General features: G+C 50.7%; 1 protein-coding gene across 8 annotated transcripts in view; it reads right to left on the bottom strand.

Annotated features, from left to right (window-relative positions):
- MYO18A (myosin XVIIIA) overlaps positions 1-27170 on the bottom strand; it is a 90726-nt gene that overhangs the window by 50310 nt on the left and 13246 nt on the right. Inside the window, exons 1-2 of one of the 8 annotated variants that reach the window (XM_074343151.1) lie at positions 2674-2817; positions 277-335 (exon numbers count right to left, since the gene is read on the bottom strand). The exons of the other annotated variants lie outside the window; for them this stretch is intronic. Of the exons in view, the coding sequence (XP_074199252.1) occupies positions 277-335; positions 2674-2713 (99 nt within the window). The 5' untranslated portion in view covers positions 2714-2817. Of the gene's footprint in view, positions 1-276; positions 336-2673; positions 2818-27170 lie in introns of those variants that run through there. 8 annotated transcript variants of the gene reach the window in all.

The raw sequence follows: 27170 nt of genomic DNA on the forward strand, positions 1-27170 counted from the left end.
AAGAGCTCAGGAAACCAGAACTAAAGGTAGGAACTAAAGACAGGGGTTAGGGAGAGGTCCCCAGCATGCCTTGGTGTTGCCATCTCGTTCACACACCCCAGGCTGGCATCACACCGGCTGCCCTTTCTGTCACTTTACTAGCTTTCCCTCCAGCCACCCCGAATGGGAAGGGGCACCCTGCCAGCTCTGTGGAACTGCCTCCCGGATAGGCTCGGGCTGGCGGACACAACCCACCCATACACATACTCACACACACACACTCAGAGAAGCACTTACAGCCCCTTCCTCCTTGGCAGGAGGGCCAGGCTTTGGCAGAGTTTTGTCCTCCTCTTTGACCTGAGGGAGCAGACAAAGAAGTCACTGGTAGGTCAGAGGTTAGGGTGGGGTGACCCTGCAATAAAAGCATGGAAGGAAAACATCCAAGGAGTCCTGGGGATAAAGACGTGGGCAACAGATCTCCTATCCTGGGGTCAAAGTTGTCCAGCAGCAACTTCAAGGATGAGGAGTCTCTGTGGCGGAGGGGGGAGCTAAAGCCAAGCACTCTTGCCCTCAGTTACCAGCCACATGGCCCCCTTGGGCTGTCTAAAGAGGTCCCCCCATAAGAGCAATATTATGGCCATGATTCCAGGGTGAAAGATCCGGCTAATTCAACTCAGGCTAAACTACAAGAGCCATTCCCAGCTCAGACAGGACATGGTCTGAAGCCCCTGACCTGGGACAGAGCGGGAAGGGATGACCCCAGTGTGGGGGCCTGCTGAGCCCCCAGAGCTCAGTGTAGGGGGAATGGCTGACTGGCCCCTATCAGGCTGGCTTAGGCTTGCTTCTGGGTCTGTATGATTTCCCCCAGCACAAAGCCTGAGTGTCTTCCCAACCAGGCAGCCGAATTCTGGCTGGTGGCAGGAAGTGGCACAGAGGCAGGGATTCAGGAAGCCAGATACCTCCCCAACCCCAGACCCACAAAATTCTGCCAATCATGCAGCCTAGGAAGGCAACCCCAAGGTTTGGGGTTGGGTGTGGAGGAAGGAAAGACACTTGGGCTCTGGGGTTAGTGCTCAGCCCGGGAGCTGGCTGGCCCGAGGCAGAGGCGGGGAGCAGAGTTGGGGGCAAACGGCAGATACCGCAATGTATCTGGGAAAAGGACAGACAATGTGGCTGCTCTGATGGTTCTTTCAGTTCAGAGACTGGCTCAGAAGAGACGCAGAGGGCCAGGCCTCAAGTCTGGGAGAGCCTCTCCCCCTCCCCTTCACTGGCCTCTCTCCCTCCCAAAGCTCAGGCAGTCTCAGTGGGTTTCATTTCTCTTCTTCCTCCAGCCACTTAGGACTACAGGAAAAAAACAGGTCTGCTACCAGCCCTACCTTATCCTCAGCATGACTCTTCCCCAGCACAGTTGGGGAAGGAGCATGAGAAGGAGTTCTTGATTCCTACTGGAAAAGATCCTTAGAAACTCATCCAGAATCATTTTAATTATCCACCTGGGGGGACTGTCCATTTGTAACCAGGGTTCACGGCTAATTTTGAGCTCTAATTAGCGGTGCCCAGGGCACTGACCAGCATGATGGCTGCTGCAGTTTTAAAGCTAATAGCCCATAGAGCTATTTTCAATGGGCTCAAGCTTTTCAACGTTAGTTCACACTGCCACAGTCAGAGGGAAAATGGCAATTATTCATCAGCATGGACTCTGCTACTTTAGAAATTGGGACTGGAGCAGAGAAAAGGAAGGGGGAGCTGGTGGAGAGGAAAAGAAGAGGAGTGGGAGAGCCAAGTCTGCGCCTGCTGCCCCCACAAATGCCCATCACTCACCCCCATCACACTGTGCATCAGCTCCCCGGCACACAGGTTAGAGGGACGGCAAGTGTCCACACACCACCCAGACACACTCGTTACTGCACACAGTGCTGTTAGCGCGGGCTCAGGGATGACCCAGATTCCAAGTTCACTCTGTGTCCTTCACCAGCTTCTAAGCTGCCCTCCTTCCAGTGGCTCGAGCTTGGGACTCCCAAGGGTCTTACCCAAGTGGTGAGACATTGGGGGAAACACTGGCTGCCCCTGAAATGTCTGGGACACTAGGCCCAGCTCTGAGCTCAGCTCTGGATTTAGCCTGAGGCTGACTCACCCCCACCCAAAGGATTCTGTCTGCTGTAGGTCACTGCCCAGCTGGGGACTGTGCACAGCACAAAGGCACGCCCAGGTCTGCCGCCAGAATCACCCTCTGGACCCAGTCAGCCATCTGGCCTGTCTTCCCACTCTTGGCTCTTCTCCTTCTACCCATCACAGCCCTCAGACTTGGGGAGACCCAGTTCCAAGCCCTCAGAGCCAAAGCCATTCCTGGTGGCCCCTTTACAGCAGCTCCCATTCCCGGGCGTGAGTCAGAGCAGCAGCAGGGTGGGAAGGGTGCAGAGGGGTTAACTTGGAGGAGCACCAGAGGGACAAAAGGCAGCTCAGCTTACCAGAGGTGGAGCTCAGGGGAGGAGCATGACTCAGCGCAGGAGCCCATCCAGACACAAGGGTGAGTTCACGGACCCCCTGGTCATTCTCCCCAACCCCCAAAGACACACACCTGCCCCCAATCCATCGCTAAGCTTCCAAAGCTTGCTCTCTCATAAGCCAGTCTCCTGCCTGCACACACCATGCCAAGCATATAGGAAAAGCATAAAGATTTTAAAATACAACTTTCCTTTTGCTCCCAGAAGGCGAACCTTGATGAAAAGGCCATGGTGCCGGAAATGGCCCACACCCTGGGTCAGAGAAGAAATGAAGGGGCAGGGTCTCTCAGGGACTCGGAGTCTTCCTAAAGGCCAGGACCTGCCGGGACAAACACTGTGGGCAACAGAGGAAAGGAGAGATAGAGTAGAGAGGGAATGAATACAGAGCTCAAAAGTTAAGGAGAAGGAGTAAGGAATAAAATACTAGAGGAGAGGAAAGGCAAGGTGGGGTACAGAACGCAGACCTTCCTGCCTTTGGAAGCTGTGTGCCCTTGAATAAGCCACTTCACCTCTCTGGGCCTCTCTGTGGAATTAGAGGATGGACTAGTCCAGATAACAAACAGCTAAAGTCTTTTCCAGGTCTGGCATCCTAGGAGTCTGGGTAGGGACAGCCACACAAGCCCTTAATTCACTGAACCAAAGTGGGCCCAGAGAGGGGATTAAGGAAGCTGCTGTAGGACTCCGGTGGCTGTGCCTTTTACCTGCAACTCACCAGCACCTGCAAGGGGCAAGAGGCCTGGAGAACTGCACGGTCACCCCATCCAGGGATTAGAAACCAGAGCTGGTCCTCTTGAAACTCAAGAGGCAGAATCTGCCTCAGCCCAGAGTCAGCCCAGGGAGAGGCTTCATCTCAAGAATCCATTCAAGTCAGTGGAGTTTAAGAACTGGTTCATTCTTACTAATTCTTTTATTTTTGGGGGGAGGGGCAGTGGGTATGTAGTAATTAGGTATAGGGATTTATTTTTAGTGGAGGTACTAGGGATTGAACCCGGGACCTCATGCATGCTACGTATGTGCTCTACCACTGAGCTTCCCCTTCCCCTTAGAACTGGCTCATTCTTATTATTACTTATCACGAATTGATAGCAAAAAACAAAAACAAAAACAAAAACAAAAAAAACACACACAGAAGTTTTATTTTCAATGAATTATTTTTAACTTGTTTTGTTGACTTCTTTATGCTATTATCCAGTTCACATGATAGACTTTAAGTCTGTTTGTTTGTTTAATTAACTCATTCATTCTTTGATGTCCTGCTCCAGTTTTCCTCTGTGTCCAGGGAGAGGCCCACCTACCCGAGGCTGCAGGGACACCAGGACACTCACACCAGCCCATTCCTCTGCACAGCTGTTCCTGATGAGCGTCACTCTGGACACAAATGTGGGTTTCTCCCTGCAGGAAGGTCTCTCTGTGGCTTCTGTGCAGAACTGTCTGGATCTGTTGCCTCTCTTCCTTATTACTGGGTTTTAACTAAGATTTGCTCAGGCTCAAGAATAACCTATCTTTATCCAACATGGCGAGGAACACAGGTCCCAAAGATGGTGCAATATCTTCGCTACAATCACCCCGGGGGCTGAGAACTACAGGTCTGTGGAGCAAGGGTGCTTGGGAGCCAAAGCCTCTGTCCCCTGCCCTGTTCTCTCTCTGGAGAGTTCAGACACTTCCAACAATAGTAAGTACTGAATATGGAACACCTAGAATGAGATGTACCCTGTAAAGTTGTTTAACATATATATTTTTTTACTTTTTAAAAAACTATTTTTCAAACACTTTTTATTGAATTATAATCATTTTACAATGCTCTGTCAAATTCCAGTGTAGAGCACAATTTTTCAGTTATACACGAACACATATATATTCATTGTCACATTTTTTTCTCTGTGAGCTACCAGAAGATCTTGTATATATTTCCCTGTGCTATACAGTATAATCTTGTTTATCTATTCTACATTTTGAAATCCCAGTCTGTCCCTCCCCACCCACCCCTAACATATATTTTTGAATATAAATCTTACAACAGCCTCATGACATGGGAATTATTATTATTCCCATTTTACTGATGAGGAAAAAAACTCAGAAAGAGATTAAGTCACAAAGCTGGTAAGTGCTTCAGAGCTGGGATTTGAACCCAAGTGGCTCTGACTGCAAAGCCGGTGCTGCTCCGTTGGAGGCCCACCATTTCTGCTGTGTTAGGTCAGAGGGGCCGAGGCATCCTTAGCAGTCAGCTCTGGTTAAGTTCCTCAACAGTGAAGGGGTCAGGAGGCCTGGCTCGAGCCAGAGCACAGATTGATAGTGTGGAGTTTACTAGTGTTCAGCGTGCCCAAATGGAGTTTCTAAACTTGCAAAGGGGAGAGCTCACCATGACCCCACCACTCCCTGAGGCTCTGACCACCTCCTCCCTCCCTGGCACTTCTGGCCTTTTCTCTTCATGGAGGGGAAGAGAAACCAATGCTCACTGGATTCTCACTGGGAGTCAGGCACAGTGGTAGGTACGTCACACTGTGTCCTCATCAAATCCTCACAACAACCCACTTACTAGGTAAAGAAATTGAGAAGGCGAGTATCTTGCTGAGGGTCCCCCAGCTGGTAAGTGGCAGCACTGGGATTCACAACCAGGGTGGATCTTGGGCAGCTGTCTGTGTGTCTATGACATTCCCTGGATTGTGATTTCCTCGCTGCCAGGACTCTGTTTTACTCATCATACTGCGGGCACTTAGTAAATGCTTGCTGCCTGGAGGAGCTGCAAAGGGGGTTCTCTGCACAAACCTCTTACTCCCAGCTAGACTCTTCCACCAGCTGTAAATTATGGAGAGTAAGATTTGTCCATCCTGATTCCCAGGGATGTGGGAAAAACAAGGGAGGTCGAATCTCTAAACTTAGCAACAGTAAGTAGATATAAACCCAATTGCCATGGGGATGAGGGGGAGGGCAGGACACTCTGAAATTGCTTAGTAGCTCTTTGTGGAACAACAATAGCCATAAAATACATCATCCTCTGGCCCGGCTGTCCCACCTGCAGGAATGTATAAGCAATGAGCTGACTTAAAGAAAGGAAGAGAATACCCTCACAGACCCATGCAAAGACTTAAAGATGCACTCTATATAATAAACCTAAATTGGAAACAATGAACTCCCAAGAATTAGGGAGGGGGTAAGTAAACTATGTTACTTCACTACAATACACTGTTATGTTGCTATTTAAACTAATAAATATGTGGACAATGTAACCAACCATATGGAAAACTCCTCCTAAAATAACATCAATCAAAAAAACCCAATCTGGTAGTGATGTTCTAAAAGCTGGTGCACTGAGTTAGTAAATACTGAACCATTGCTTCTAGGGGAAATATGTATATATTTCTCACATAGATTACAATCTTAATCCTAAAACAACTCATCCTGGTAAATTCTGTTTTATTTCACAAAAGTAAAAATGCTATAACTATCTCAAAAAGTTCCATTTTTTTTTTAAAGTGAAAATGAGGTTCAGAAGTGTTAAGTGACTTGCCTGAGGCCACCCCACTAGCAGGTGCCAAAGTTGGAATTCAAACCCTGTCCAACTGGCCCTAGAGCTGGAATTTCTTGCACTACATCGCATTGCCCTACTGGCTCTGTCTTCTGGTTATCTTTGTATAAGAGCTGAAACAAGAAGGCAGAGTGGAGCCTTTTGACTAACTTAACTTAAAACAAACAAACAGAACACCACCCTAGAACCTAAATAGTAAACAGTGATCATAATGATCTCATAAGTTGTGCGAATTAGGCACAATAGAGACAGTTGGTATTTATTTTACATATTTGTTACTTACTGTTTATTTCTATTATAAGGATGGCTAAATAATCAATAAAAAAGAAACAGCAGAGGAGATAATAGCTAAAGGCATTTGTTGTCAAAGAGAAAGCCAAGAACTGTGCTGAGGGGCCCATCCACACTCAGCCCCAAAGACTCCCCACTCTCCAGGGGCTGGGTCAGGCTGGGTTCCACCTTCTGCATAGCCATCAAGGACCATCAGCCCTTCAGTTTCCATCTTCTGTGCCCCTCACAGGAGGGAACAGGAGTGCACAAATGCCCCCAAGAGAATCATTCCACCCACCAGGCACCCCTCAGGCACAGAATGCCCAGCCTGGACAAATGCACTGAGGCCCAAGTGTCCATGCCAGATGTCCACCCACTGGGAGCCCCCAAGGGCAGCGGGTACCCTGAGAGAGAGTGTCTAGAGGAAGAGAAGATCCCATGGCCTGTGGCCAAGGGAACTTGGCACCTCTCCCTCTGCCAACACTCCAAGCTTCTCATTTGGAGAAGAAAGAGACATACTATCCTTCTCTCTCCCATTTGAACACAGAAGGTAGCTCCCAAGGGACCCTCTCCCTGCCAGTCCCAACCTAGCACCAACCTATCTAAGGATGGGGTGGGGAGAACAGTAGTAACAGTAATAACCGTTAGCCTTTATTGCACATGTACTAAGTACTAGGCACTGTGCTGAACACTTTCCACGCATTATCTCATTTCATCCCTACAGCAGCCCTTTGAAAAAGATACTAGTATGATTCCTACTTTACAAATGAGCAAAAGGAGGCTCAGAAATGACCTGCCCAAGGCCTCAGAGCAGCAAGAGGCCAATTAGAACTCATACCCAGGTCTATCCTCCAGCAAGAACATCAGAGGCTTATGTTAGGGGGTGGAAGCAAGCCCTGCCCCCACCTCCCTTGGTTCATCTGTGCGACTGTCCTTCCATGACATCACCTTCCAGGGCAACATCTTGGGTAGAAAGCAGGGGTTTCCAGAGATAAGCTACCCCTCCACCCATGACCAGAATAAGCTTTACACAGAGCTGCTTGGGAGGAACGGGGGCTCTGCAGGAGTGGCCTAAAGGCCAGGCTGCCAGCCAGAGGAGGAGGGGGAGAAGCTTGGCAGGGACACCTTGGCCCCTTTGGTCCAGCCTCTAGCGAGAGCCCTCCCCCAGACCAGGGCGGAACAGAAAGTAGCTGAGCAACACAGTCAGTGTCGGCCAGGCCAGCCCAGAGGAAGCAGGTACACCAGGATGCTTCCTGCTGCCGCTGCAGTTGCAGAAGGCCTGGGCTTCCTCCTCCAACGGCTGGACCTGCTAGAGGTCCCCTTCCCTGGGGATACTCCCTGCCCCTCTGCAGGGCACTCTTCCATCTGCCTGGCAGTCATCATGCATGGCCCCAAATCTGTGACCTGGTGCTAGGCTCTAGAGGCCCAGGGTGGGGCGGGGTGGGGTGGGATGGATTGTAATCTCTACCAGGAAGCACCCACTCTCACCCCGACACGTAGGCACTGATGCCAGTGGCTGGGGCGGGGCAGTCCTTGGGCACATCTCAGGCTCCTGATACACCTCCGCACCAAGCCAGCCCATACCCTCTGCCAACTGCTGACACAACTGAAAACCTTACCCTTGGTGGCCAGGAGGGGTGGCATGGGGGGAATGGAACAGACTGGGAGGCAGCTATGTCGCTCCTCATTTGCTTTTTAAAGGAACTTACTCCTCTGAAGTAATCTCTGCTAAAAAAGAGACCTACAGTCAGGGCATCCCAAGATGCCATCTGTGCCCCTTCTGAGTGTCTGATCCACAGAAATGGAGGAGGCCACACTGAGTCCACTCTCAGGGACAGTGAGAGGGGGACCCCTGACAACTCCAGGACCACCCTTCTCAAGCCCCTCACTCTTGTTCACCAGGAGGAAGAGGGGGTGGAAGACTACACTGGTGACACAAAGCAGGGACAAGACTCCAAAGGCCTGGGAAATGCTGGGGTTCTGGGCTTTGGAAAAAAATAGCATTCCAAGGAATGAAGGCCTCAAGCATTCGTGGTTTGTGGGGAAGGCGTGTCCCAGTGTGTGGGGTGGCTGATGCAGTCCTTGGACACTGAGGTTTAGAAGATGGTGCCCCCTTCAAAACTCCCAAAATCATGAGTCAGGCCCAGGAGCCTCTGCCCCTTGCCTCTGAGAGGTGGAGGCTGTGGGGCTGGATAATTCCTTCCCCACCAAGAGGCACAGAGAGGAGTCCCAAGGCAGCCTCACCCCTCCCTCCGCACCTCCTTCAGTCGCATCTAGGGAAATAACAAAAAGGCCCCTCCTTTCCTAAATGAGGAAGCAGCATGAGAAGCCTGGGACATTTCCGGGTGGGGGGTCAGAGGGACACTCACCCGCATGGCCTGGCCTGGAGCAGCCCAGAGCAAGGAGTCTCCTCTCCGATGCTGCTCCGTTAGCGGCTCAAAATAGCACTGGCAGCAGCCCCGCCCCTGTTCCCCTCCCTCTCCCCAGGCCCCTCCCATCTGGAGCTGCCCAACCCTGGCCAGAGCCAGTTGGAGACAGTGAGTGGCCTGGAGGACTGTGGGAACCAGGTATGCCGGAAGGCAGAGGGTGATCCAGCCTGCGTGGAAGAGAAGGAGAAGACTCCTAGAGTAAGATGGGGTGGGGGGCAGGCAGTGTTGGAGGGTTAGGGGCAAGGGACAGGGAGGGTGAGATTTTCTGAGTGACACACACCCAGGCTCCTGACAGCTGAGCTGATATGGCCCCTAAAAATAGCAGAGGAATTTGAGACCTGCAGCCCCCCGGCCCCACGGGCCAGGATGAAGACAAGCATATGCGTGCGCGCACACACACACGCACACACACACACGCACACATACACACACGCCATGCATGAATACTTGATCACAGCACAGTGTTCTTGAGAACACACAAATCATAGGCTCACCCCAGCCATCTAATTACCGCGGCGGAGGCCAAGACAACCACCAATGTCACATCCAGTGTAACACGTGGGGCCCACAGCACGCTGTGTCCTAACATCAGCCACACAGCCGTCCCGTAAAGTCCAGCAGGAGCAGAGATCCATACAATCGCTCAGAGGCCCACTGTGGCCGCCTCACTGTAATAAATGCACCGGGGACATGCAGGGAATCAATCGTACTCTGTGTACACGTCCTCTCCCCCACACAGCCAGTGACTGCGCAGGCACAGAGGAGGGTGGGGTAGGTGGTGCATGGTGGCTGAGCCTTGGCCCTGCAGAGGAAATCGTGGGTGTCTGGCCAATGAGCAGGGGCTGCCGGTGAAAGGCTAGTGCCCCTCATGAAGAGAAGCCCTGGCCGGGCTCTTCAGTTAGCACCACAGGATGCCCAGACCAGGCTGGCGACACCCGTAACGCTGAAACCGGAGCTGGGAGCAGTGGGAAGGAGCCAAAAGATAGATCTTCTGAATCTGTCAGAAGCTGTCAGCTCTGCAGAAAAAAAGGAAATAGTCATCGTCTCTTTCTTCCTCTCTGAGAAGAAAAAGGGTGGGGTTAGGGGAGGTGCTAGAAAGCTGAACAGAGCTCTCTACTAACCGGTGTCCACAGGGGGTCTGGAGATCCCAGGCCTGTGACCCTGGCCGGCCTTGTGAGCCCAGAGGGTCCTGTAAACACTATTACCTTCTCTGTGAAGAAGTTGAGAAGCACTGCCTGAGAGGACCAAAGCCCACCTACCACTCGCTGTGCTTCACAAGTGCTTCACACACGGCCATTAGGATGAGGGGCTCATGCTGCTGCATTCTCCGGAATGGTGTGTCTTCCCAGGGAGATGGTCCAGTCCTTCTGGGGCACATGGCATTTCACAGGTCTCTGCATCTCCTGTACTTTCTTGACATGATAGGGCCAACCTTAGCAGCATACTGAAATCCCCTGTGGGGATACTGATGCCCGGATCCCACCTCTTCCCCTCGGTTTCTGATTTAATTGGTATGGGAGGGTGGCCCGGGCTCTGGGATTTTTAAAAGCTCCTCTATGTGATTCTTAAACGCAGCCACAGCTGAAAGCCACTCTGCTGGACGGCCAGCATAAGGCCGAGTGCAGAGAAATGAGTGAGTCAGTGGATGAAAGAATGAATGACTTAACTGTGTGACCATGGGCCAGTGACTCAAACCCCTCATCTGTAAAATGAGGATGTGCTGTACTGACATACTATGCGATGGGTGAAATCTTAGTAAAAGGGCTTTGGTTCTCAAAACGTGGTCCCCAGACCAGCAGCATCAGCATCACTAGGAACTTGTCAGAAGCATAAATTCTAGGCCCTATTATCCCAGACCTACTGAATCAGAAACTCTGGATATGGGACCCAGAATCTGTGTCTTAACTTAGCCCTCCAAGTGATTCTGAGAACAATTGCTTTAAAAGAACTAGTCCCAGTGTACAGTGGTTAAGTCAGTGAGATATCCAGAGCCAGACTGCCTGGCTCAATCTTAGTGCTTCCATGCAGTAAACAACACAACTTAACTCTGTGCTTCAATTTCTTCATCTGCAAAATGGGGAAAATAACAGTGCCTACCACATAGAGTTATTGTAGGAATTAAACAAATTCGAACTTGTAAAGTTCTAAGAACAGTGTCCAGTCCATAAGTTTTCATTAAGTTTTAACAATTATTATTTATTTGTGATCATTACGGGGCAGGGAGCATCACAAGCAGAATTTCCAGGTAACTGAAGCCTACTCCCTTTAAAAGAGAAAATATTTTCTATTTTAAGTAGTTTCCTAAATTCTATTACTATTTACTATCATAAAAATAACATGTTATAGACTCTCTAGCTTTCTTAAGTAAAACACCATGAACTCATCTCAAACATCTTAAACTCTGCGCTTTCCCTCTTGAACCCACTTGTTCCCACTCCAGCCTGTACCACAGGGCACGTCGTCCCCGTGGCAATGACTCTTGACTTCCAGCCTGGCTCCTGCCCCACCAATACCGCAAATCACTCTCAAAGGGCACCAGCCCCGTCTAGGCACCACAGTCAACCTGAAGCCTCACCCTGCCCCGCCCCAAACCCCACGCTGGGAGGGCCAGGTGCTCTTCTATGTCCATATATCTGCTTCTTAGTTCTTTTGCCCCTTACCCCTGCCAGACCACCGGCTGTCACTCTGCCTGTCAGCATGCCTGTCTCTCTAGCAGTCTCACCTCCTTCTAATATGCTGTTTCTGCCAAAAGCTGGAAAACTAGATAACCAAGCCGGATAGAACAGAGTCCAGAGCAGAGCAAGAGGGATGTCAGCAAACCCGCAGGCTGCCCTGTGAGTGAAAGACCTGGGTTTTCACATGCAGACTTGGTGTCCTCTATTTTGGCTGCCTGAGGGCCTTCCAGGCCCACCTGCCATTCAGCAGTGCCCTGGAAGATGACTTCCGGGTGACCGAGTATCACTTTACCTGTACAGTCTTATTCTGACTTACTAGTAACCACGTGCCCATCCACCCCACATTTCTACTCAGATGACTAGCTCCTGTCTGTTCTGTCTCCAAGATGCTTGGTGTTACTGACAGAGACCATCTCAGAGCAGTTTCACTTCCCTTAGTGAAAAGGGCAACCTCTTCATTCAGAGGGGGAAGCAGTCCGCTCAGCTTCACATAACCACAGCCAGTCCCTCTGCTGCTCAAAGCTCAGTGCTACCTCAGGGGCTGGTCCATAGGCCTGCCCTATGGCTCTGGGGGCCACGTGGTCACTCCCACAGCCAGCAGACCACCCCCAGGCGCCTCGGCCTGTCTCCAAGGACGGCCACAACCTAGTCCCTCCCCAGAACTTCACCCTCACATTTCTCGCCCTCTCCCAGCACGCCTGGCTCTCACTCTCTCAGCCAGATCTTCCCACAGCTCCCTGACTACATCACCCCCAGAGCCTTTATTTACAAAAATCCCTCCACCAGCTCCTCCACCTTCCCAACCCTCCCCATTTCTCAAGGTCCATCTCAAGTCCCACCTGCTTTATGAAGTCTTTCCTGAAACACAAGGCCTCTGTGGTGACATAGTGCAAAGTCTGAACCCTGGCTCTTCCTTGCAGTCTGACCTGGCGGAAAGTTAGTTGACTTCTTAGACTTTCCACTCTTTTGCCTTATAATAGCATAATTACCTTACAGGGTTGTTGTGAGAATTAGAAAAAATAGTACATGTAAATCACGTAGCATTAGGCCTGCCATACTGTAGGTAGTGATTAAATTAGTACTAAAAACCACAGCACTCACTGTCTATCCCTAAATGTCACCACACTTGCATGGTGGTTCTTGAGTAAACCCAACATGGTGCTCTATTAGATGCAATGAAGTCACACACCACATGAGGTTAGATTTTAAAGTCAGCATGTAAGGCAAAGATAGAATATAGTCAAAATTACTCTAAAAAAATCCCTTATTGCTCACAAAGTATAGTACACATGGTTTTGTTTATATTATTCTGTATCTGAAAGCACATGTATACAGTCATGTATAGCATATAATAAAAATCCACAAAATACGATGTTTACAATTTCACACTACTCTGATATAGTTTCTTACACAACCATGTACAGGTATCCCCTGCTTTTTGAAAGTTCACTTTATGCAACTTGGCTTTCACGAAAGACCTACATTAGTACCTGTTTTCAATAACTGAAAGAAGCCAGAAGAGGCTTTTTTTATGAAAAAAGCAAAAATAGCATTCAGTGCCTGTTTTGCAGCAAGCCAAGCCCTCACAGAGGCAGGGAGCACCCTGCGCTGCACTGCCAAGCTCCTTCCCCGGGAACTACACTCAGCAACTCAGCACATCAAGCTGCAGCAGCTTTGAACTGAATCTGTGAGCAACTGTGCTTCACCTCAATTTATTTTATGGACCCATTAGCAAGATGTGTCCTAAGATAACTGCTTCTTCACTTTATGTTATTTCCACTTGCAAAAGGTTTCATAGGAACCCTCTACTTTCGTATAGTGGGGGAAACCTGCAGTCAAATTTATTGCTGTGTATATCATGATTAAGCTGATGTTTTGATGGTAATCTATTTGTGTCATATGTTTAAGCCTTCTCTCCCTGGAGAACAAGAACCATTTCCTACTTCTTTTAGATACCACCCCACTCCCCAGCACTAGGCACATAGTAGGTGTCCAATAAACATCCATTGGATTTAACTAAGTGATCTGAAAGGTACATGTGCAATTAGCCGGGTGGAACAGAATAGGGAACAAAAGAACATCCAAATAGAGTAACAACTTCAACTACTCTGCTTTCCCACATTGGGTGCCTGAAATGGGAATGAAAGGTCCTTGGCTCTGTTTCAGGCACAGGCCACCAGAGTGGCTAAGCAGAGCTGGGTGCAGGCTAGACTGGAGGCTCTGAGGAGTAAGTTGTTTACTTACTCAGCTAGTGGTGGTGTGTAATACCTCAAGGTGAACACTGTGGGGAAGCACCACGCCTGGTTTGAGGCTTTGGGGGTTTTGTTTTTCATCCCCCCAACACTGACTGTGAGCTACTTGTGGTTTAGAGGGAGATAAGTTTGTAAAACGTTGAGACTGATGTTCTAATTAACATCCTAACAAAAAATTACTCCTTTGACCCTATTTGTCTTTCTAGTCCCCCTTTAAATCAAAACTCTCAAACAAACGCTGTAAACAGTTTCCATAAATGGATACTAATTGTGTAGTGCCTGCATTATAATTAATTTGCAATGTATAAAACGTCATAATGAACTCTATTTAGGGAGGCGGGGGGTAGGGGGATGGAATCCTGCTTCAGGCACTCAGTTCTCAGGACTGGGGAGGGCCTGGAGCGCTTATGCTTCCTGGGGTAGGAGGCTCCCCACCACCATGTGACAGACGCATTCTCTGGGAGGGCCACTTCAAAGCTTCCTCAGCACCAGTGCCCTCCCTCTCTTGGGAATGATTATCCTTTATTACCGCCCCCCCCCTTTGGTGTGTAACAAACGTTTTCTATGCAGTTACAGTGTAACGGTGTTAGTAGACAGTGACCAATATCCTTTGAGATATCAATTTTTTCATTTATTTAATTTTACTCATCAATGACCAGTGGATCCCAAAGTGTGAGAAGAAGCCCAGAGATGGCCGCAGGGAGGGGAAGGGGAGCTGAAAGGAAACCTGCCGAGACCAGAGGTGCACGCCCAGGGCTGGGTGCAGACAATCCTGCCCAGGAGGCACGTCGCTGTTCGGAGAGTCAGCCCCAGGCCTCGTCCCTCCAATCCCAGAGGCCTAGCTTCCTGGTCCCGCCAGAGCAGGGGCGGGGCCGGGGGTGGGGCCAGGCCGGCACTTGCTCTGGAACCCAGGGATGCACCCGCCCTGTAGCTCCGCTGGAGCCCGGCAGAGGGCAGCCGCGACCTTCTCAAGGGCCCGCCGGCACCCAGGCCGCGGGATTGCACCTCCCTGGGGTTGCCCCTCGGCCCGGCGACCCCAGGGAGCTGGAGACAGAGAGGCCTGCAGCGCTAAGATGGCCTCTCTCTTATCCCTGGAGGAATATAGCAAGAAGAGGCAAGGATGAACCATCACTGCTCCATCCCCACAGCCCAAAAAAGTCCCTGTATATGGTAGGCACTCAATAAGTGCTTATTGATGGAATAAACTGGATGGATGGATGACTGTGAATAAACAGAAGATTCTAGGGACGCCTTGAGCCTGTGTGGTGGGGAGAGGTCTGGGACAAGCAATCCAGGAGGGTCAGTGGGCTTGCGGGGGACAGTCCCAGATCACTGCCCCAGAAGTCACTGAGGCTTAGGGCTCTCCAACCCCTGCCTGGGCACACCCAAAAGTCCGCTCAGAGCCTGTTGACACCACACCATCTCACGAGCACGGAGCCCAAGCAGGGAAGTCTGGGCTTGTCCTTGCTGATAAGACCAAGAGTCTCATCCCCTCAGAGTCCCATCCTGGCTGCCTGTGGGGACCACCTGACTGGTGGTTCCAGAAGGCCTGCTGCTCCGAAGACTCAGCTGCTGGGGATTTCCTCATGGCCCCTGGGGATTTCCAAACCACCTCTGCTTGCCAAGCTCTTGCAAGGCCCAAAGCCAAGGGCCAACCCTGAGGATGGTTTTTCCAAATCCTCCACACTCCTGCCCTAAACCCCATCACGACCTGGGGCACTTCTGAGTCTACTAAATGCACGACACACATAGTCCCATCCCCACCCCCTCTGGCAGACAGCAGAGAATAAGCATAATGAAATATTGTTCTTTTTTTCACATGCAGGAAACTCTTCTCTATTTCCACAGGAGAAAAAAAAAAAAAAAACCTGTTTAAGGGTCAGCCACAGCAATTTAAATAAAATATCAGGAAGGTCTTCTAGGGTGTGAGTTGGAGCCAGTGCTGTTTATTCTCAAAGTCAGAGAGGATCCTTTAGATAAGCCTCAGGGTCCTCCAAACACTGGACATTCAATAAGTGTTTGAGGATCTGTGTGTTCACCTCTGCAGGCCCCTACTGGGCTTGTTTCTAGAACCCTCTTAACTCAAAATAAAGCACAGACCCAATCTCCACAGAAGCAGGAAGGAAGAAGCAAAAGCTTCTCCTTTTCCTACCAACCCACCACCTCCACATTAACAGCCTGGGCATGTGAGCACCTGTGCGTGACAAGGCTGGGCAGAAAACATGCTTGGTGAGGTGGGGAAGCACTGCCCCAGTTGTGGTGGCCCAACGCCAGGGGCCTGTTGGCCCTGGGGCATCAGGATTCCAGAGCTGGTGAAGTGTAGAAATTGCCAGAGAGGACAAGCCTTTCTTCCTGAGAGGAAGGGAAAACACCACCCTCCTCGGCCTCACCACGGGGACTGCAAGCTTCAAGAGCACCCCATCATTTCTGAATGAGCTGTCTAGAGCAGCACTATTCAATATGGTAGCCACCAGCCAAGCATGGCTATTTAAACTGAAGTGAAATTGAAGGGGGAGGGTATAGCTCAGAGGTAGAGTGCCTGCTTAGCATGCATGAGATACTGAGTTCAATCCCCAGTACCTCCATTAAAAAATAAATAAATAAATAAACCTAATTACCTCCTCCCATAAACATAATTTTAAAAATTTAATTGAAACAAAGGAATATTTCTGGTTAAATAAAATCAAATAAAATTTAAAATTCAGTTCCTTGTTCACACTGGCCACATTTAAAGGGCTCAGTAGCCACATATGGCTAATGGCTACCATGTTGGAAACCACAGACTACAGAATATTTCCATCTTTGCAGAACAAACATCCTGTTGAACATGTCTGTCTAGAGGATCCCCCTTTCAGCTTGTCCTTGTCATCCTTGTCATAGACTCCTTCAGGTGTTGCCCCTAACACCCACTGTTCTCTCCAACCCCTGCCCCAGAGTCTGCTTGGACTCCTGTCCCCAGGTGCCTGGCCTTGACCCCTTGGCCACAGAAAGAAGTGGAGGAGGGGACTGTAGCCATAATTTAACACCCAGCCTGGGAGCAGAAGCCAGATGCAGAGGGGCTGAAAAGGCAAGGCTGAATGAAAGGCAGCCCCCACCCCCAAGGGATCCCAGGCCTGGGAGAAAGCCCCTCAGTGCCACACAATTGTTCCTTGTTTCTGCAGAGTCTCTGGACCATGCCTGGGTAAGACATCAGGAATGTAGTGGCCTGAGGGCTTCCCCCACATCACCCACTGCTGGACTTTTCTGATATTAGTGCTCCCAGAAAGGGAAGTACCAGCAGAACCATGAACTTTCGAGCGCAAATAAGGCAATGAAGCCGTGTACTGGGCAGAATGCCAGGGGTTGTGCCATGGGGCAGTGGGGACCATAACTGGACACCTCCCTGCATTGCCAGCTGGATGAATCAAATGAGGAAGAGGGAGGGGAGGGAATGGTGGAGAAAGGACTCTGGGTCATGCTAGAGAAGCTCCAATAAGCTCCCCCTGCCCGGCAACCCCCACTCCCCAGCCCTGGATCCTCAGGGAAACAAGGGGACAGGGCGTGGATCTGACTGTTACCACATTCTATCACAGGCACTTAATTTGAAAGGTTTTGCTACAGTAGCTAGAAAATCCAAGGTGGGAGTATCTGGGCAATCTCATATGTGTGTGATAGAAAGAGCAGAGTACAGACCTGGGAACTGGTGGGTCAGGGCTGCTGCTTCTCTGTTCTGTGCCTCAACTCCGTCCTCAATTCCTGCTTAGCAGCCCTAATCTAGATGGGTTGTCGGAGGCAAGACAGGCATGAAGAAACACAGTAAGTTACAAAGAGACCACAAAAAAGTAGTGTTTGTTTGTTCAACTGGAAAACGAGTAGGTAGAAAGAAGCCTGGTCTTCAAAAGCTATTGGTAACAGCCAAGAATTTGACTGGGGAAAGTCAGAGGAAAAGCAGCATAATTTTGAAAACTGGCATCAAACTACAGATTAGATTGAAAGCCCAGGGCCAAGCAATCCCACTCTGAGGCTAACATGTGGCCCTGAGTAAGTCTGGGGACCAGTCTGGGCCTTATTTCCCCATCTCCACCTGGAAGGCCCTTTAGGCAAACGCACCATCCCAAGAAGAGCAAACCCCATCCTCTCTGCCCCATCATGGACGGAGCTGAGTCATCGACAAGCTGTGGCATTCCTGTGGACTGACGGCTGGCAGGCTCCCGGGCATCCTGGGCAGCCCATGCTTCCGAAGCGTCAAAGACAGATCGATGATGATGACACCATTCTAAGTAACTTGTATGTATTGATTCATTAACCCTCAAAACAACCTTACAAGGAAAGTACTATTATTCTTATTTTACAGGTGAGGAAAACGAGGCACAGAGAAATTAATTTGTCCAAGGTCACCCAGCTAGTAAGCAGCAGAGCCAGGAGTCAAGCCCAGGCAGCCTGGTTCCAGAGCCCAGGCCGTGCCCAACACATACCAATGTATTAACAATACATACACGATTACACGCAGCTCCCGACTTGTGGGCGCTCCTGACTTGTGGGCGCTTCTGCCTATGCTGCCTTCTTCCTCTTTTGTCCTCCCCCAGATGAGCTGAAAGTAGTTCCTACAACCAAAACCAGCCCTCCAACTTCATATTTGCTAAGCATCTGTTTCTATAGCAACAGTAAGAGCTGCAGTTTGGGAATTTTGAAGGGGGTGGGGGTCAGGGACCCTTTATATAGCAGTGGCTCCTCTTTCAGAGGCACAGAGACCTCAAAACCAGTGGTCTAAGGAAAACACAGGGGCTGAGTGGGGAACCCAGGACTCTGATAAAAACAGGAAAACTGTGCCTTCTTCTGCCCAGGAAACAATCTTTTGAGACCTGGGTTTGAGACCAGGTCTGGTTTGAGACCAGACTTCCCCTGCACAGAGAAGGTGAAGGCTGGTTAGGACTGGAAGCTGACGGCAGAAATGCTTTGGAAGGGTCTAGGTAAAAAGGACAACCTGGACTAAATTGTGTGTGTGTGTGAGTGTGTGTGTGTGTGTGCGCGCGCGCGTACGTGCGCACAAGCTGTTTCCAAGCTGGGTGTCCCATCACAGAGCCTGGTTCAACTCCCCAGGTCAGGGCCAAGTAATGATGGGTGGGGGCAGGAAACAATTCCTAGGAGAGGAATGCAGACGGGCATCAGAGTGCCTGGGCAGGGTGGTTCACCTCCCATGAGGGAGCACGAGGGCATTTTACCAAGCAAGGTGTTCAGGCTGGTATCCCTCACCTTCTCCAAGCCTAAGCCTCATTCCTGCCTGAACCTCACCTAAACAAGAAACTCCTGTCATTGTCCAGAAATCCGGAAGCCAGAATCAGGATCACTGCAGGCTGCCTGAGCAATGGGTGCTCTGCCAAAGTGCTAAGGGGAATAAGGGTGTTTGCTGGTCACTTGATTCCAGGAAGAGAGCCCACAGCGGTCCCCCCAGGCTTCTCAGGCGCTGTGCCCAGTTTGCCTCTCGCCTCTATTGATCTTGATGCGTGACCAAGTGAGTGGGGAAATGACCTCGCCCTCTGCCTGTGTCCTTTAGGTAACCTAGGCTGCCTGTGGAGGAGGACGCAAGGCTGTGCTAAGCCCAGCACAGGCTGGGTCCCCTGTGCCTTAAGTGCCAGGTGCCCAGGCTCCCACAGCCTGACAGCTCCAGGGAGGCTGAGATAGAAGATGCCAGCCCACCTGGGGAGGAAACCTTTCACTGCTCTGAGGTCGGTGCTTCTGCAGTCAGCTCCACAAGCAAACTGGTCCACAGAAGAGGGGGGTGGGGGTGGGGGTGGGGAGGAGCAGGATGCAGGGCCCCAGCAGGAAGAAGGAACAAGGACATTGCATCAGACCCCTCCCCTCGCCTTGTCCCTGGAAGGCTCCACAGGACTCTCCAGACACTTTCCCCTTGATGGGATGGGGCTGGGTGTGAAACTGGGTGTCACGGAGAGTCATGACCGTCTCATGCTGCCTGACAGTGCTGTCACTGCTTGGCCTCTAGCCCATGCCACTCTGGGCTGAGATCTATCTTTTTGCAGATGTCTTCTGTTCTAGAGAAAGCACAGGCTCCCTGATCACAGGGATGACATCTTCAGCCTTTCTCCCCCACAGAACCAAGCCCACCGGGTGACACAGAGCAGGTGCTCCTCAAGGTCTCCTGACAACTCGCCCTGACTGCCAAGGCTCTGAGACATTCCCACCTGGTCTCCCCTATAGCCCAGGGCCAGGGCCCTCCCCTCCCCACCCCACCCCTCTTCTGCCCAGAGCCAGGGGTAGCATCATGGTCCTGCTGCCAGAGAAGACAGCCCTCCAGGAAGTGCCCTGTGAGAGCTCTCCCCCACGGTGGGTACCCTGCTTGCCACAGGGCCTGGCAGTGACAGAAACTGGGGGAGGAGGGAGGGAGGAAGTGAGTCAGCTTCTTGCAGAAATGGGAATGGGAAGGAGGAGCCAGCATAACTGAGATCAGAGGGCAAAGGGCATGGGGGCTGGAAAGGTCACTAAGAGAGGGAATTAGGCCCTAGAGGTGTTGTGGGGCCCAGAGAGTGGAGGACCGATACAGGTGACAAACTCAGCAGTGCTACCTCCTGCCAAGGTTGAGTGCCCCCTATAGGCCGGAGAACCTGGGTCTGGCAGGCACAGCCCCACCTGAGGATGGAATCCGAGGCAGCTCCCTTCCTGACTCATGTACTGGCTGGAGGAAGTGAGGCCTTGTGGGATCTGGTCAGCCACATTCTCGCCTCACTGCTGTGGAGTCTCTGGTCCCTATGGCCTCCCACTGCGTCTCCCGAGCCCCAGTGCTCCAGAAGCCCAGGTTCCCCCTGGCCTGGCCCAATGGGGAAACAGATGTTTGCATCTCCCAGAGAGGATGGGAACTAAGTCGGGCCCCAAGAGCCAAGCAGCTGGGGCTGCCCCAGCATATGCCCCTGCCCTCTCTGACAGGCCCTGCCCATGCAGGAGCTGTCCCCAGGCTCCAGCTGGAATCTGTCGCTCTGACTGGGGAAAATCCTTGCTGTGAAAATTCCCAGCCTGCCGACATTCCAGTACACAGGCAGCCCAGGGAAAGCAGAAGGGAAGAGGAGCCTTGAACCCCGCAGGGCCATATTCCACTCCAACAAGACCTGCAGCCAGGAAGACAGGCACATTCCTCCAAGGTCCCCTGGGCTGGTCACTATGTGACCCCACATGACCCTGAATCTGCTTCTCACCCACACCTGGTGCCTTCCTGGGGGCTTCAGGGTTGGGCAGGAGGCAGAGCCCCTTCCGCAGGCTCTTGCTCCTGGATGTCTAGAGCCCATCTCCCCTCCACTCCTGTGAGGGGTGCCGAGTGCCCAGGCAGGCACACAAGAAACAGAGGCGCAATGTAGTCACCAAGGACAAGTCGCAGATAAGTCACCAAGGACAGTCAACGGAGAGGGTTCTAGGAACCAAAACTGAGCTAGGTGAGGGAACCTGGACAGAGAGATGGGAATTTCCTGACTAGAGAACCATCTTCTTCCCCTCAACAAATATCCACTGCTCTCAAATGCTCCAGCATGGCATTTAATTACAGTCTTGATGAATGCTATGAAGGAAAAGGATGAGGTGCAGACCAGACATGGTCTGAAGGATCAGGGAAGGCTTCCCTCAGGAAATGATATTCAGACCAGGGCCAATGTGTATGAGTACGTGAGGGTGGGCAGGAAAAAGCATCATAGACAAAAGGAACAGCAGGGACCTGATGGTAGAAGCCAGCAAAAACTGCGTGGCACACCCATCACCTGCTAGGCACTCAGCCGGGCCGTGCCCCTCACCTTTTTCCCAGAGCACATACTGGGAAACAACATGTCCATTCCCTGTGCAACAGAACGGGACCTGTCCTTGGTCAGTGGTGACATTCAAGGGTTCCTGTGACTCCAAGTGCTACAGAGGTCAGTACCAGGATGTCGGTAAGGGCCAAAAGGGTGAGGTAGCAACGTGCTTGGCCTCCAGCATCTAGCAGGGGAGACGTATGAGGTGCAAAAGCACACCCCTCGACCACCCCAGGGGCCACACCCTAATGCTGCCAAGGCAAGTGCCACTACTCAGCTGCCTTTTCAGGACTTGTCCCAGCTCCCTCAAGATTAAATCCTACCCGCTGCCACTTGGGCTCACTTCCTCTGGCTAATCCTCAGGAGAGACTGAGAGCATCCATCACCGCCTTCTGCAGCATGCCATCCACAGAGCACAAGTGGCCAGTCTCTCCTGGCTCCCCCTTTCCTGCTGGAGAAGAGGCTTCTAGTGACAGGGCAGAAGGAATCAAAAGGCCCAGGCCTGGGCTAGGCAGTGGGTGTGTAAGGAAATCCAGAGACCGCCTCCCCCTCCCCCGGAGAGCATACATATCCCTCCTGTGTGCAGTGAAGGGCAAGGAGCTGATGCCTTCAGTTCAAATCCTGACCAGTCACTCAATAGACGTGAAACCACAGGCAACTTAACCTTGAACTCTCTGTAATTCAGACCTCTCTGTAATCCAGTTTCTTCATTTGCAAAACTGAGATGATTATAATACCTACTTCAGAGGGTTGCTGGGAAGATTAAATGAGTTAATACACATGAAACATCTAGAATGGTGTCTAATGGAAGGAGAGTGGACGCCAGCTGTGATCCTTGTCCCTGCGACTGTTTTTCATGCCCTTCCCTCAAGGCATTTCTGCTTGGCTGAATCTTTACCAGATCAATGAAATACCACTTAGGGAGCAAGTGTGTGCTACACACCATACCAGGCGCCATACAGAACACTGGGCAGACGGCCTATGGTCTTCCCGGCCCCGGAATCTGTGCAGAGTGGCTGGGCTGAGCCAGGCCAGGGCAGAACACCACGCCCTGGTTCTGAGGAACATATGGCGGGAGATTAAGGGAGCCAGAGTGGTGTCCCAGGTCTAAGGAAATAGTTTCCCAACCAAACTAGATCCAACAACTGAAAAAATAAGCTTTGCTGACACTGTCCCCTGTATTTAACGGAACAGAAGCTGCTGCCAAACACCACGCAGGACTCAAGGGTTGGCTGGGGCCCTCCCCAAACTGCACAGCAGGCGGTGGGGGGCCGTGAAGTCTGCCCTCCTTGGCAGTGCCAGTCTGACACGGTGGGTGCCCACTGTGCTGCGGATGCCTGGGGCACATCCGTACCCGCTGCCCGGGCTGACAAAGGAGGCACCAGGCAGCCTGCCCAGGCAGCAGGGGAGCCCCCACCCCAACTGGTCACCGACCCCCCACCCCCACAGATGCTGCTCCCCACCCCAGGCTCCAGTGAGGAGGATCCAGCAGCTTAGTGTAGTGGGGTGGCGGGAGCCCTGCTGGCAGGCAGAACGCGTGCTTGTGGTTTCTGGGAAATGCTGTAGAGATTTGCAGCATTTTTAAAATACTTGTGTTCCCACCCGCCACACACCCCCCTTCGCCCCACTCCTCACCCACCCCCAGTCTGGGTTTTTGCATATCTGGTATTTTCCAGAACCATTTCAATGTAAATAAGAGAGATTAGAAGGGAGAAGAGGACAAGGTGACCAAGGGTATCAGGGTGGGCCGGAGGGGTTCTGGCCAGGGCCGGAAAGGGTCAGAGCAGCCTGCCTCAATCAAGGACCTGCCCCTGCACCAGGGCTCCAAGCCATGCCTGCAAAAACAACCAATGACCATGACATGTAACCACCCAGTTCAATGTGGCCTGGGCACTGTGCCCACCACCCACGGGCTGGATGGCCAGGGCACTCTTGGGTTGTAGTTTGTATAATGTCTCATTGGAAAAAGGCAGAATGGTCCTCTGAAGACAGGAGGGAGACCTAGCAGAACAGAAGTGACTTAGTCCACCACTCTGTCCTGCTGGTCCATGTACCCCACTAATGCAGGATCGATAACCCCCCAAAATGCTCCCACAAGGTCTTTCAACCCATCAATCTTCAAGCCCTTGATGCCTACTCACCAGCCTCTCATTACCAAAAAGACATAGTTTGGGATCTGCTCTGAGCCTTCAAATCAAGGATCTCATACAGTGAGACTCTGATGCCAGAAATGCCAAAAGCTTTGGCACAAAATGAAGTAAAAATTTCCTGGAGTCACATTAGGAACAGAAGCATTCTAGAACACTAAGCCCAGGCAGCCCCCAGCTGCTCCACCACCTCCAGAAGTCTCTGGGAAAGTTCACTGCTCAGAAGCTGGCCTGGCAGAACTGGAAGCATCACAATTTCGAGTCCCCCCTTGAAATCTTGCAGGCCCTACTCCCGACAGCTCCCAGGGGTCCTGGGGACAAGGGTGATGAGGCTTATACTGTTTCTGCCTCAGGCTCTTGGGCTTCCACTACAGCAAAGGGGCCCCTGCCTTCTCCCAACTGCAAGCAACCCTGACTGGCCAGTCTCCTGCAAGGCCATTGATAACCACGCCTGCAGGCCTGAGAAACTAGGCTCTAAAAAGCTGGAAAAAGCAGGAGGGCATTCAGCATCCCCTCTCTCCCTCCAGCTGGCTGTCTTTAAGGACAGAGCTACAGAGAAAGTTTGGACAAAAGCATCCAGAGTCCCATTGGAAAGAAAACCTTAGCAGGAGCAAGAATGGAAGAGCACCAGAATGGACTGATCAAGTAGGCTGCAAAAATACCTTTCCTGGATGGCATTAGAGACTGGGCAGAGGAAAGGGTGCCAAGCTTCTGGAGCATTTACTACCTGCCCAAGTCTACATAAGTGACATCATCTAATTCACAAATACGTTCATCTTTTTATCTTAAATAAAGACCCACAAAGTATGGTACACAGAATACAAACCAAGTCTCCCTTTAGCTCTGATCTTTATTCTCCTTCTCAGAGAAAACTGTACTAAGTTAGTCAGGTGTGCATCCTACTGTGATTCAGCCTTCTTAAACTCTGGATGGGAAGACAGAATAGAGCCCGTTCACAGAGATCAAGGGTTACTTCCCCCTGGAGTCCTCTCCAAATTGCTGCCCCTTCTCCCTCCACTGCATAGCTGTACAGACCCCTGTGACAGCAGTTATGGTGCCTGCCTGCATTTCTTTACTTAGGTCTATGCTTCTTCAAGGAAAGATGATATTTTATCTATTTAATCCCTTCCTGCCCAGGAATGTACTGGTCATTACACAGACTTCATTAAATGTTTAAGGGGATAAGTAAATTGAGGTTCAGAAAAGTTTGGTAACTTCAGTAAAACTCAAACACAGGTCTCTCTGGCTCCGAAGTCCATGCTCCTTACACTATAATATGCTCTCTTCCAGATTCTCCTGAATGTGGAGGTGGTTTAGATGGACACGATGACCACTTAAGGAAACTTACAGCCCTCCAACCTTTGAGTACAAACCCCAAGGTCCAACAGAGGAAACTATACTGTAGATCTCAAGCAAATGCCTGAAAGCTCCAGGGGGCTCAGGAAACCAGACTTGACTGGGAGGGAGTGGTGGGCCTTCCTCCCCAACCTCTCCCCTTCCACCACATCCTCCAAAGCTTAGGGAAGCAGTGCTTTGTAGGTAGGGCTCCCATCCAGGCCAGCTGATCTGGTTCTTGGTGGCAGGGGGACAATCACATTGGCCGGGGTTTGGCCAAGTGGGCTTTCCTGAGCTCAGCAGAAACATCCTACATTCCCAGACAACACATTTGCCCCCATGAAAGGCCCACTGAGAATACAAACAGACGGGATGGGCTCTCCCCTCTCCCAGGCCTCATTCCCACTGGGCTTCTACACCTTCTTAATGGATATTGACTTTCCCACTCAGACACATGGAACCAGAGGAAGGAATTTTGACCCAGATGGGGTTTTAAGATCCTCATCTTTACCAACACCTCCCCTAATCTCACCAACTCAAGGAACCCTTTGCCTTTAGAAAACTTAAGAGTAATTAATCCAAAAACAGATGTCCCTAAAACATTTTCCCTGAGGAGCCAAGGAAAGAAGTTAGCATCTTCCCCTAAACCTGGAAGTCACATTTGCTCCCTCCTTTCCTCCTTCCCCTACCCCAATCGATCAGTAAGACTACAATGCACCCCAATGTTCATAGCAGCACTGTTTACAATAGCCAAGACATGGAAGCAACCTAAATGTCCACTGACAGATGAATGGAAAAAGAAGATGTGGTATATATACAATGGAATACTACTCAGATATTAAAGAATGAAATAATGCCATTTGCAGCAACATGAATGGACCTAGAGATCATCATATTACGGGAAGTAAGTCAGACAGAGAAAGACAAATATCATATCACTTATATGTGGAATCTAAAAAGAAAATGATACAAATGAACTTATTTGCAAAACAGAAACAGACTCATAGACCTCATAGACATAGAAAATAAACTTATGGTTACCAAAGGGGAAAGGGGGAGGGATAAATTAGGAGTTTGGGATTAGCAGATACCAACTATTATATATAAAATAGACAAACAACAAAGTTCTACTGTGTAGCACAGGGAACTATATTCAATATCTTGTAACAAACTATAATGGAAAAGAATCTGAAAATTATGTATATATATATAAACTGAATCATTTTGCTGTACACCAGAAACTAACACAACACTGTAAACCAGCTATCTTTTAATTAAAAAAATTAAAAAGACTACAGAGCCTACCTCAGTTGCTTGTGTCTGATATGTCTCTCCATCTCCACTGCCTCTACCCGAGTTCAGGCCTCCATCCATTCTACTAAGATCACTACAACAGCTCCCTCACTACCGCTATCCTTGCTACACCTGAAAGCATTCTCCATAAGCAGCCAGAGAGATTTTCGAAACCCTGTTCCTATCACTCACCCTTAGGTTAAAGCTCACATTCTCTAGCACAACTCACCCTTAATTAAATTGCTTCCTCACCCTTAGGTTAAAGCTCACATTCTCTAGCACAACTCACATGGACCGTCATAACCTGGCCTTTGCCTCTCCTACTGCTTCTCTCAATACTTCCCCCCACACTATCTCCCAGTCTTATTCCCCAGATGTGTCATTCTCTCCAACCTCTGGCTCTTGACATGTCTTACAGCCTTTCTCTTCCTCTTCTTGCCTCCTCGACACTCATTTCCCACCCGGATGTCAATTTTCCCTGACACATTCCTAAGGCTATACTAGAAGTCCCTCTTCTGTGCTCCCTAGGACGGTGTCCTGGCCCCTGTCATTGAGCTTCTCAAGTGGCATTATCCTTGTCTGCTATTTGACCATCTCTCCCACTAGACTATGATTGGGGGCTGGGATTATGTGCTGCTCACTCCTGGACTCCAGGACCTACACACAGGAAGTGCTCAACAAATGTCTGTTTAATAGACAGGAGAGTGGAAGACCAGACAGCAGAAGAGGAGCTGCTCCTTACAGGCCAGTTGAGTGATTCCTATCAGGCCCCAAGTCTATCTTACTACAGTAGTTCACCCCTGCTCCCAGCGGAACCCTGTCTAGCAGCTACAGGGATACATGAAGAAGGTGTGAGCCAAGCACTCTGGACACACACCATGTGAGAAGGAAACCCAAGGGGCTGTCTCTCCCTGGGGCCTTCTGAAGAGGCCATGGAGAAAAGCCATGGGGCCTGGCCCCCATCTGTGTGCAGAAAGAGAACAGATGGCTAGCC

Source organism: Camelus bactrianus, chromosome 16, assembly GCF_048773025.1.
Source record: "Camelus bactrianus isolate YW-2024 breed Bactrian camel chromosome 16, ASM4877302v1, whole genome shotgun sequence".
NCBI classification, from domain to species: domain Eukaryota; kingdom Metazoa; phylum Chordata; class Mammalia; order Artiodactyla; family Camelidae; genus Camelus; species Camelus bactrianus.